Source organism: Peromyscus eremicus, chromosome 1, assembly GCF_949786415.1.
Source record: "Peromyscus eremicus chromosome 1, PerEre_H2_v1, whole genome shotgun sequence".
In the NCBI taxonomy this organism is placed as follows: Eukaryota; Metazoa; Chordata; class Mammalia; order Rodentia; family Cricetidae; genus Peromyscus; species Peromyscus eremicus.
This window is the reverse complement of record NC_081416.1, coordinates 73,263,780-73,276,415: the sequence shown is the minus strand read 5'-3', so window position 1 is coordinate 73,276,415 and position 12,636 is coordinate 73,263,780. Positions and strand designations below refer to the sequence as shown.

At 45.7% G+C, this 12,636-nt stretch overlaps 1 protein-coding gene and 1 non-coding gene across 2 annotated transcripts in view; both read left to right on the top strand.

Annotated features, from left to right (window-relative positions):
- Positions 1-9,445, top strand: part of Plpp4 (phospholipid phosphatase 4) — a 133,771-nt gene extending 124,326 nt beyond the window's left edge. The window contains exon 7 of the mRNA XM_059250676.1: positions 8,890-9,445. Within this exon, the coding sequence (XP_059106659.1) occupies positions 8,890-9,089 (200 nt within the window). The 3' untranslated portion in view covers positions 9,090-9,445. The remainder of the gene's footprint in view (positions 1-8,889) is intronic.
- Positions 5,560-5,666, top strand: LOC131902843 (U6 spliceosomal RNA). The gene has a single exon (XR_009377128.1). It is a non-coding gene; the product is annotated as a U6 spliceosomal RNA (small nuclear RNA).
- Positions 9,446-12,636: the final 3,191 nt, after the last annotated feature.

Here is a 12,636-nt window from a genome sequence, read left to right as displayed (position 1 = left end):
CACCATGTCTATGTTGGTGCTCAGGGGAGTAGGAGCAGTCTGAAGCCCCTGGTGCTCCTCCGGCCATGCAGAGCCCACCTGACAGACAGAATGAGACCCATGGGAGTCTTCCTCAGCTGGGCCTTTTGCGTCTTTCCGAACTTGGCTGGCCCATTGCCCAGTTTCCCCGAGGAAAGATGTTGCTTGCTCCCGAGTTCCATGGGCACCTTGCTTCACTTTATTCAGGGAATGCTTCTCTTCTCAGCTTCCTGTGGTTTCTTTTGGACTTCCATGTTCAAGATAGTTCTAGAATCCAGTCCCTCTCCTCGTGCTGGTCCAGTGCTTCTGGCTGGTCTTCTTCATCCTTGTCCCTGAGCTGTAGCCAGTGAGCCTTCAGGACCATGGCTCTGTCCATAAGTTCCTCCATCGATGCTCTGCTCCTTCAACAGCAGAGCCCAGATCCTGCAGTGACCTGCAAAATCCCACCCTTCAGACCTGCCTGCTCATGTGGCTTTTTGCTGTTCATTAAACACTCTAGGCTTATCTCACCATGGTGCCTTTGCATTGGCTTCTTCATGTGCTGCAACCCTGTCCTCCTTGACATGGGTGTACAGTGGTCCTTTGCCCTCCTCTGGCCTTGTTCCATACATCACACTGTTATAGACTTGACATATCATTTCACTCACAGCACTCCCCTCATATCCTGCCCCTCTACCCTAACTCATTTGCTATCTTCTAACAACTAATTTATGCATAATGACAATTGTCTGTTCCTATCCACTAGAACAAGGGGAGGAAGGCAGACTGTAAATACTATACATCGGCCTTATGTAGATAAACCATTTCTGTGACAGTTTTGTGAGGGCAGCCATAAATGATATGTAAATGAGCAGAATGATGTCACTGACTGGCCCCGCCAATATAGGCAGGGATGTTTGCATGTCACATGCTGTCTTCTGATGGAGTTCCCTAGACTTTCTAGAGCAAACATCTAAACATCAGGTGTTAAGAATGACAGCAGTATATTGTCTTACTATTCTGGAGGCTGGACAAGGGACCATCAGGACAGCTGTCTCGGAAACCTGAAGAAGGAATCTTCCTTGCCCCTCCCAGTTTCTCATATCCAAGATGTTCCTTGACTTGTAGAAGTAGAGTTCCGGCCTCTGTCCCTGTCTCCCACGACATTCCCTGCATCTCTTCACATCACTCCCTCTGTCTTTGTCTGCCCTAACTTCATTATAAGGACACCAGCCATATTGGATTAATGTCTAGCCCAATGACCTCATCTTCTAGAAAGAACCCATTTTCTGCTGTAGATAGAGCTATTTGGTAGAGTGATTACTGTCATACATGGGGCCCTGGGTTCTGTCTCCTTTGGTTCAAGGTCATCTTTGGTTCCACAGTGAATTCAAAGCCTTAAGACCCAGTTCCCTAATACTGTCTCACTATGTTATAAGGGGTTGGGAATTTGACAGAAATTTTAAAAGGACATAGGTCAGCTCAATACATATGTGCTAAATAAGTGAATGATTTTGACTAAATTGTCCCTTTGTCTTCTGTTTTGCCTTATTTGAGCCAGCCTCACTGTGTGCTCAGGCTGCCCCAGAAGTCACTCATCTTGTAACCCAGGATAGCCTCAAACTCAAGATCCTCCTTCCTCAACCTCCTGAGTACTGGGGTTACAAACATGCATATGGCTTATCACATGTTCCTCTCTTACTGGTCACATTCTTTGCACTGGTGACATCCTTGGGTAATCTTTATTAAGGCAATGGGGAAAGCTGCCCAGAGACGGAAGAAAATGCTCAACAGTGTGTGGGACATTGGATCCCTGTAACATCCTAACAGAAAGAAAGACAAACAGGAAGTATGTAGGAGCACAGATGACACAGGACAGTTGCTGTTGGGTCCAGTAGTTGTGGGCTTCAAGAGACCACTCCACAGTTCCCCCTTCCACTGCCCTGCCCACTGCGGGGAGAAGGTCTTGTGTTAGACTATGGAGCCGGAACATCGTGAACTTAGCTCACTTCATCTTATAGGACAACATTCCAAGCAGTAGCTGAGTAGCGGACACTGCTGTGCAAGAAACAGTCCCCTCTACAGACGATGCCAGCCCTCTGGGCTCCCAGTGTCCTTGTGGGACTCCATGTTGGCCTTCTTGGCCGGCTTCCATCACTCACTTGGCTTAACTAGAGGCTTTGGATCAGAAACTGGTATTTGTGGGATATGGCAAGTGACACAGACACTCTGAATTTTTTCTGAGCTCATCCAACTTATTTTAATATAATAAGCACATTTTCTGTAAGCTTTCCTTTTAAAAGTAAAAAATTTAAATTTGCATTTTAAGAATTTATTTGGTCATGTCTCCTTGTGCCTGTGGTCTCAGTAAGGCAGTATGGTCCATATGCCTCCAGCCTACAGTGTACTAAGTAGGTTGGTATTATATAAATTCTTTTCTAGAAACTCAGTCACAAAAGCAGGAATCTCATTAGACAGAGGCTCACTGGAAAGAATAAAAAGAACAACAGAGACAAAACAAAACAAAAAGATCAGATGCAATTGTTGAGTTTTTCAGAGTTGAATTTTGCCTGAGTGTCTTGGGTCATAAAGCCCAAGACATATAAGGTCTCAAGTCAAGTGAACTCAATGATGTTGGATGTTGCCATGGTGATAGGAATGGATGTGCCCTTCCTGGGGACCTGCCAACACAAATAGGAAGCCCTTGTTCATGTTGTTTTTTTTGGAGCAGGTGTACATAGTTTGGTGTGTTGGTTGTGGAAGACCTGGTAAGGTCATTTCCTGTCCTTTGATCTCATAAGATGAGGATGGGTTTGTGCCCATAGTGAAGGCAAAGATTCATTTCTCAGGTTGCTGGATTCAAAGTCACAGTTTCTGGTCCCATTAGAAAACATCTGGTGTTGGTTTCCTCCCTCTGTTTTTATAAAGAAAGGCTTCATTGAGCTCTAATTTGGCACCATAAAGCTCCCCCCCTTGAAGTGCACAGTGCCGTGGGTTCTATCTGCATATTCGGAACAGTGCAACCATCATAAGCTTACTACTAACAGTCACCGTCCCCTGCTCCTGGCAACACTGATTGACTTTCTCTCTCTGAGTTTGCCTGTTTTAGGTGCTATTGAATGCATGGTCTTTTGTGACTAGTAGCATTGACATTTTGGTGTATCTTGTAGATGATGTTCAGTGTATCTGTTTGCCAAACATTTACAGAATAGAAACTATTGAGCTCTGAGGAATGCACATGAGCAAGCTGTCTAGGATCCTAGACACCATCTAGTAGGCAGACAGTCTTGGAAATGGGGTGCCAAACAGGATGGAAGGTATGAGGCTGCAAAATGCACAGATGATGCCCCAGAGGGAGGTGGGACTCTGGTCCATGCTGAGAGCTCATTAGAGCTGTATAGAAATGTGACAAAATATTCTTCATCCCAACCTGGTGGGTGACCTTATGTCCTATAACCCTTTATTAGATGGGCTAACCATCAGTTTCTCAGTCTGACAAGTCCCTTTCTTCCTTTCTTAGGTGCTTTATGCATTTTTCTCTTCTTCCTAGAAAACTGCAGATGCTCTTCTTGCCTCTACATCCCTTCATAATGTCTTAGCCTCTGGGTTCTACCCTCAGCATAACCCTGTGCTCTAGGTTATCCCAGGCCACACTGCTGAACCAGTTCTCAGACCACCACCACCCCCGCCCCCACTTCTCATTCCTGGTGCTTATCACAGCTGCAACTCACTGGTAAGCCATCATTACATGGCGTCTGTTTTGTCCCTTGGGGCTGTAAACTCTAGGTAGCAGGGTCTCCTATGCTTCCTTTGGCCTGACTCCAATGCCTAACACCTGATACACATACAGTAAACACATGGGTTGAGAGATTGACACCAATGCCAAGTAAGGAGACAGCAGCATTTGGATGCTAGAGACATGGAGATCCATTCATTTCTTTTCTGAGTCCTTCAAGAGCATGCTACCCTTCTTGGGGTGAAGTCAATCCTAAATGGTTTTTTTCCCAATGAAGACCTGCATACCCTTGCCTGATATCTGTCAACAGGATATGAGTGTGAGCTGATTGAAACAACAGTTGCCCACTTGAGCCCCTTGGTGACAAGCTCCCTCATAAAGCAAGTTATTTCTTGCCCACACCTTGGTAATAAATGCAGCCGTGAGTAACTACTTGAAAGTGGCTTGGATAGGACTACCTCTTGTTCCTGTTGCTTCCCACCCCTCTTGGTTTTTCATTTGTTCCATCAAATGGGAAGATGCTTGGGCTGGCATCACCATTTCCTTGCAACATCAGTGAGTCCAGGAAGCATATGCCTAGAGTTGTTAGATGTCTTGAGTCAATGACCCTCCTCTTGAAATCCTGAGCCACAGAGAAGCCAGGTGGTGTCATTCGTACACTTAGCTCTTTGGTCTGTTTGACAGTCAATGGCTCAAATGCAGGTTAGGTTTTGTGGTTTATTTTAGATGCTCATAAAAGTAACACCCTGTGGGACTATTCCCTGAGCTTGGACAAGATAATACAATGAAATAATAGTGCAGCTCAAAGACCTTGAACTAGAAAAGGTTGTAATGTGCTTTATGGACTGGTATCCATAGACTACATAAAGAAATTCTTCATTTGCGGTGCCGTTTCATTCTAGGATGCTAACTGTGCCTGGAAGCCCTGTTCAAGAATTCATAGTCTATACTGCTTTACAGGTTCCTGGGTAACGCATGTTTTCCAAGTTTATTTAAAATGCAATAAAGGGCTGGCAAAATGGCTCCGTGGGCAAAGGCACCTGATGTCAAGTCTGACACTTAGGTTTGTTCTCTAGGACACACATAGTGGGAGGAGAGAAACAATTCCTGCAGGTTTTCCTCTAACTTTCACACACACACACACACACACACACAGACACAGACACAGACACACACACACACACACACACACACACAATTAATTCATCTTTTGTTAAAAGAGTACTGCATTTAAAAATAAGATAAAATGCTTTAAAAACATTATGGCCATGTTCCTGAGGTTACAGTTCTGGACTCTTGGCTTCCTGTGTGGGAAGAAAGATGGAGAAGAATCAAGAGCTCCCCGGAAGTACCGGAGTAAGATGTGAAAGGGACACGGTGAGACTAGCTGCTTTTAGGTCCTGTTGTGACATGCCCGGTGGCATCAACTTTAGAAAGAGTAGCATGAAATTATTGTCATGGGCGATGAAGAGAATTTTGAGGCCTTATTTCCATCTGAGAGATAAGGAGGCCAAGGCTCAGGAACTGAAATGATTCACCCTGGCAGGGGCTTGTAGTGTCTTAGACAAAGATCCCACCACAAGGATGTTTTGAGTTTGGGGTGAGAGTAGATGATGAGTGTATTACCATGTCCCAGGTGCACCTGCTTGGCCCTAGGGATGGATGAGGTTGGGCTACCTCCTGAAGCCCATGGTCTCCTAATTCTACTATTCTCTCTCAGACCACCACTCCCATCTTAATGGCTGTTCATCAGGGCCAAGCAGACACTCGCTCATATGGGTTCCTGGCCTTTATGTCAGACCACTCTTATACAAGAAGGCCTCTTTGTGCTCACTTAAGCTCCACATATACTAAAATTGGAATGATGCAGAGAAGATTAGCATGGCCCCTGCTCAAGGATGACACAAAAATTCATGAAGCATTCCTTTTTTTCTGATCAATATTTATATGTATAATTCAGCTATTATTTGGCTTAAAAGGGCTTATTGGGAAATGTTATCATTTTTACTATTTTCTACAGAGAAAATATTTTCCAGTTTCAAATAACTCTGGACTGAATTATAACCTGTTTTATGTTAAAAAAAAAAAAACATTTAAGTGGGAAAAAAAGAAGGCCTCTTCATGGCCATGTGCTTTTTCCATATTCAGACATAACCAACAGGATGGCAGAGGACTTCAGGGACAAGGGGCTCACTTAAGGATACACAGAACAGAAGTCAAATCTAACCCTTGACTTACTGTGCATTCACCTCCCTCAACAATCTTAATTCCACTATGAGCATCAAGATGTTGGCCAAGTGTTGAGGGGTCAGCAGCCAACAAGACCCACAGCCCTTCCCCTCATAGAGTTCTAAACCTAGTGCTAACCATCCACAGTTGTAAAATTTGCCTTTATTCACCACTGGAGTTGCACAGGAGTGGGGAGGGGTTGCTACCATGTGTCCCTGGGCTTCATTGTACGAAGATAAGGAGTTAAGTGTTGAAGCAGGACAGGGAGTAAGTAGGATCCTTTTCTGAGCCCAGGATGGAAACTACACGTATGCAACCAATAAGTAAGTACAGGCAGGAAGATGGTGCATGAAGGAGACAAGACTGGAGTATGTGGCAGAGCTACGTAAGCAGCTTTGATTAACACCAGGCCTTCTTGATTCTTAGGAGCAGTGGAGGTCCCACTGAGCATAGGAGCAGTTCCATCTATTTGCACATGAAGGAGGTTCACCAGCTCTTATATCCAGAGTCTAGACTCTGGTCATTAGAGCAGCAGCTGGACATTGGGCTACATGCCCTTGACATCTATGCTCCATCATGGAAATGTCTAGAATACAAGCACTCTTATCTATACTTGTTTATTTTTTCTATTTTACTATTGTAGATCAATAAAAGTACACACACTAAAATGCTACTTTTATTTGGAAGAACTTTAAAGTGTATGTTAGGGATGACTGTGTTTGCCTGTTGGCCTACTGTAAATTTTAACAGCAGCAGTTGTTGGTTCTATGGAGGACAGTGACATACAAAATTTTGTGCCCATTAAAAATTCTGACAGAGCCAGCGAGACTACTCAGGAGGTTAAGGTGTTTGCTGACAAGCCTTATGGCTCGGATCCTTGGATCCCACATAGTGGAAGGAGAGAACCTACTCCTGAAAGTTGTCCTCTGATACACAGTAACCATGGCGTGCACATGTGCATATGTACACATGTACATTCATGCACTGAATAAATTTAAAAATGGGACATTTTTAAAATTATCCTGATAGATCAAGGTAGAGCCTAGATACTTATAACAAGACCAGCAGTGATTGGTATCACACACACAACTACACGCTGAGAGGTTCACTTTCTGGAAAGATACAAGGCTTTGACCACACCTCATTATGGTCTCACAGGAAGCAAAAGGCAGGTAGCTGGACTTACCTGAGGTGGCTGCACAGTGTCTGCCTTCCTAAAAAGTGTGGAAAGAGTTATTCCTTGTTTGGCCCAGGGTGGACATAGCCTTAATCCCACAGCCCTGTTGCATTTTGAAGGCTGGGACCTCAGAAAGTCACAAGGTTATCAAGCCTAGAATGAACCTGTAAAGGTATACACAGCCCCTGGACCAGCACAGACTACAGACTCAGGCTAATAGTGTTCCAGCACTCCATGTCCTGGCCAGTTTTATCTGTCAACTTGATACAGCCTAGAGTCACCTGCAAAGGGCATCTACAATTAAAGGATTTCCCAGATCAGATTGACCTGCATTCATGTATATTCAGGGAATATCTTGACTGTTAACTGATGTAGAAGGGCCCAGCCCACTCTGGGTGACACAATTCCTTAGGCAAGTCATCCTGGGCTGTATAAGAAAGCTTACCAAGCATAGGTCTTTGGCTGATCCACAAGCAATGTTCCTCCATGGTTTCTGCTTGAAGTTCCTTTCATGACTTCCCAAGATGATAGACTGAAACTGTAAGCTGAGATAAACCTTTGCCTCCCTAAGTTGCTTTGGGTCATGGTATTTGCCACAGCAATGGAATTAAACTGGAATGCTGGGGAAAATGGAGGTGCTTCCAACTATCTGTTGGAAGTCTGCATGACTTCACAAGAGAATTGGCATGTAGAGAATGACAGCTGATCATGGCAGTGACTACGACATGTGTTTCAGATTTCTCTTACTGTGGGAGGTTCCCACTGTGTTAGGATGTTTTGGCAGAAATAGTCTGTAGAGAAAGTTGGGGCATGCATCACATACACAGTGAGGGTTGATGGGTAGGCCACCTTCGTGGGGTCTCTCCTGAGCTCCTGTAGGCTCTGTGTGGTAAAGGAGCCTGTCTTTGCCTACAGATGAGTCATCCTGCTTCATCTGCTCTTCATTACCCCTTCATCTCAGCGATACCTGCATTCCATTGGAGGGATCAAGCTCCTTTTTACAGAGCTTGAAAGAGTTTGCCAAGTCTCAAGGACTGTGAAAGGTTTTATTCACCATATGCCTCTGAGGATTTATTTTATCCCCGAGAAACCCCTTACTGTAAGGCAGAGACCAGAACACCTGCTAGGGTTTTGTGGCTCACCAGCAAGATTGAAAGACGCCAGCAAGACTTGCCTAGGGAAAAATAAATGTCAGCCCCTGCGGGTGTTCAGATGTGAGAGAGATGACTAGGATTCTTCTTCTGCTCTGAAAAATCTAAAATACCAATCTGAGCTCATGCAATGCTTGGGTGTGAGTTAATGGGCTGGGGCACAGAGTCAAGTCCTTGATTTTTTAAAAAAATGATGGGGGCGGGTTGGGGCGGTGCACATCTAAGTCAGTGAGTGACTTTGGAGGGTCTGTTCTCTCCACCCACCTTTATGTAGGTTCTGAGAATAGAACTCAGGTCATCAGGCTTCTCAACAAGTGTTTTCCATGCTGAGCCATTTCCGTAGTCTGAGTCCTTGGTTTTTAGCATTTAAGCGCTAGAAACGGTGGCAGTTTGCAGAGACCAGCACAGTTTGCACCTTCAGTATGCTTTCTTCCCTTTGGTCTTCCAGGAGTGGGGGTGGGAGGGCTTTGGGGTGGAGAGACTGAAAGCAATCCATCGTCTAGGGCAAGTGGGAAGAGACCTTTCTGGAAATCTGGGCTGGGCACATGAAGGAAGAATAGAATAACTGGTTTTTTTCCCACTTCCTCTCTCCTACCTAGATTCTTTTGTTGGAGGAGTGATTGGCCTCATTTTTGCCTATATTTGCTACAGACAGCATTACCCTCCTCTGGCCAACACGGCGTGTCACAAACCATACGTCAGTCTCCGAGTGCCCACTTCACTGAAGAAGGAGGAGAGACCTACAGCCGACAGTGCACCCAGCTTGCCTCTGGAGGGGATCACTGAGGGCCCTGTATGACGGGTGTCTGGGGAAGATGGACGCTGAGCCCCTGGCTCATTCTTCTACCCTGATGTCATTACACAGTGGAAAGGATTTTCTGTAATGTGATTCTCATCAGTTACTTTAAAGTCCCCCCAGCTTCCGTTCTGTGGATGGTGTTCCTGCCACTCTCCATGTCTCCCTTCAACATTTTCAACTTGTAAGGTTGGGACACCAGGAACAGTCTCTGAGAGACCCAAGTACCAGGAAGGAGGATGCGAGGGTTGGGTGGGCATGCTTGCTCATCTGGCGATTCCTTTACCTGAGGGTTTGCTGAAGCACCCACCCTCCTCTGTGTTCATGTTGTAAAATATAATAAAGTCTCCCACCTAGAAGACGTGGTGCTGGCCATGAGTGTGTCAAAAGTTATTAGGATTCACAGTGAGGCCCAAAGTAGGCTCTGTCCCTGGATCATTCTAACTTTGGAAGCAAGGGGCTCCCTGTGTAGGGAGGTTGCCTCACCGGTCCTGGGTGCAAGATTCTTGCCACCTTGCAGTCTAGGTTAGGGAGCCAGTTCTGAATGTAATTCCATCATAGCAAAGAATTCGCAGAGGACAGAGTGAGCTGGCACGCTGGTGAGGATGTCAGTCCTGTGGCTTCCCTTGGGGGATTGGCTAGGGAAGCAGTAGAGGTAAGAATTGACATTGAGGTGTCTTATACCTCCGGGAGTTGCATGTAGCACAGCTCTGTTCTGAGGGGTCTTTGGTGGCATCATAGTCTGGTTGCAGGCCAGGAGGAAGCATTAGTATGGCAGGACCTGGGAGAAGGAGCAGGAAAAGAACAGGGAGCAGGAAAAGAACAGGGAGCAGGAAAAGAACAGGGAGTAGGAAAAGAACAGGGAGCAGGAAAAGAACCGGGAGCAGGAAAAGAACAGGGAGCAGGAAAAGAACAGGGTGCAGGAAAAGAACAGGGAGCAGGAAAAGAACAGGGAGCTGCTGCCTCTGTGGGGCTCTTTGAGTTGTCAGATGCAGCCAGTTAACATTCATCTTTTTCAGGCTGAGTACAGCTTCCAGCCGGCCCATTCTTTTCAAAGCTGAGTGTGTTCCCTTCACTTCTCTCTGGATTTCCAGATTGCTGGGACTGGATGCTATGCAAGGTGCTATGTCTTTGATGTCTGAAGAATGTCATATTCTGGCAGTTAATGTAACAGCCTGCACTTTAAGAGACTCATGTGTGACTGTCTAAATCATCAGCTGAGTGCTCTGGGATGAGCAGTCCAGGTAGAGCCAACACCATAACATTTCTGTTACAAGCTGCACGTGGAGCTCATGGAGCTCATGCACCACCTGTTCCCTGGCCCCCCCCCCCCCGATATGGTCCTCTCCAGCTGTGGTCCTCTCCAGCTGTGGTCCTTACCAGCTATGGTCCTCTCCAGCTGTGGTTCTCTCCAGCTGTGATCCTCTCCAGCTGTGGTCCTTTCCAGCTGTGGTCCTTACCAGCTGTGGTCCTCTCCAGCTGTGGTCCTTACCAGCTGTGATCCTCTCCAGCTGTGGTCCTCTCCAGCTGTGATCCTTTCCAGCTGTGGTCCTCTCCAGCTGTGGTCCTTACCAGCTGTGGTCCTCTCCAGCTGTGGTCCTCTCCAGCTGTGGTCCTTACCAGCTGTGATCCTCTCCAGCTGTGGTCCTCACCAGCTGTGGTCCCCTCCAGCTGTGGTTTTGGCACAGAGCCACATGATTGCCTAATGGTGGAGTGAGGCAGGGAAACGCCTGAATGAACTTCCAACCCAGTTCAAAGCTTAGATTACAAAAAAAATTACAGCAGCTACATTCACAAGCAACCTTGAAATGAACATGAGGGCCAGTGAGATAACGTGGTAGGTGAAGTGTCTTATGGTGTTTACTGTCCAGCCTGGCAACTTGAATTCAATCCCCAGGACCTATTTGGTTGAAGGAGAGAACCAGTTCCTACAAGTTGTCCTCTGCTCTCCACTCATGCTCCATGGAATTCACACACACACACACACACACACAAATGAATAATAAGTTTTTTAAAGGAAAGTGAATATAAGACACTTAATAATGAAATCATGTTAGTTCATAAAACACAATTTTAAATCTAGAGATAAAATTCACATGAAACTTAAAAATTAATACCTGGCTCGAAATGAAAACTTCTAGCATTTTTAAAACCAAGCACAAGAATAAAAGTGCAAGAAAAGGCACTACTGTATGAAAACAGAGTCTCTGGGCTCATTTGATTCTGGCTTAAACCTGGCTTGGCAATGGCAGTCAGAAAGAAGGGAGAGAATTACACTTTAGGGGATGGCTACTTAAAATTCTGGACCAGGAGGTGTCCATTTGTATAAATACTTAACATTTAAAGATAAATGGCCAGAAGGGCTCTGTAAAGCACAACAGAATATTGTTAATGCTGATAATTAAACTGAAAGCCTTAAAATAGGCCTTGTAAAAGCTTTGATTAGAATGTAATTAAAATTGCAAAGGACATAATAGCATGAAGCTCGCAGCCGGATCCTTAGGAGCGGTAATTAAGGACCTAAGCCAGCTCACAAAAGGCAGGCGTTTTTTTTTTTTTGTAGATCCATATGTTTAATTTCACAGTCTATTAATGTGAAGTAACTGTAACATCATGATGCACCAGTAAGGTGGCTGTGGAGAGGGACACTCGTGCCTCGGGCCCTAGTCTGTTCTGAATATGAAGGGTGAAGAGCCTAGCTCAGTCTCTGGTCAGGGGGTTCAGGTTGTGAGTCAGGGCTCCCCCTGGAAGCTGTGAACACCAGACTCCCTCCTCTGCGGGGTCACCTGCACAGAGCACATGTTAGAGGCCACATTCTCAGATCGGGCATCAGAGAGACTGGGGAAGGAACACGGTGAATGAGGTGGCCCCGGGGATACCAGGAGCTGTAGGGACTGGAGCACCAGCAAGTACATACCTGGGGAGTGATGCTCAGGCGCTATAGCTCAAGGTTGACTTTGCCAGACAAGAAGTCAAGCCTGGTGTGGCCAGGTCTCCTGAGTTTTCAAAAAAGTCAGGAGTGTGGCCCGGGTCAAGCAGTCTTGGTTGTGGGCGTTAGAACAGAGTTGAGCTGTCTTAATACAGGCAGCATTCTAGAGAAGATGAGCACATGCCTCTAATTCTAACAATGAAATGATAGCTCATAAAACACCATTTTAAATCCAGAGATGAAATTCACATAAAACTTAAAAATTAGTATCTGGATTGAAATGAAAAGTTCTAGCATTTTTATAACCAAAAGTTTCCTTTTTTGTTTCCTGCCTCCCTGGGGAGGTTGCTCTGCCCTCATTCCAGTCCCGTGAACCACCCAGAGCCTGTCAATACAAGCCATGATTGAGGGAAAAAAATGGTGCCTCAGAGACAGTAAGAGAGGAAGTGAGGTTGAACTCTGGTGACCGTTTCTGTCCACCACAGCCTCACATGGCGCTATGCTCTGGAAGGGTCACCAGACTGATAGAGTCCACAGTGGCAGACACCCTGAATTGCTAACAACATGCTTTGTCCACACACACCTGGCTCCCTTCAGTAGACAGCCATGCTCCTGGAAGGA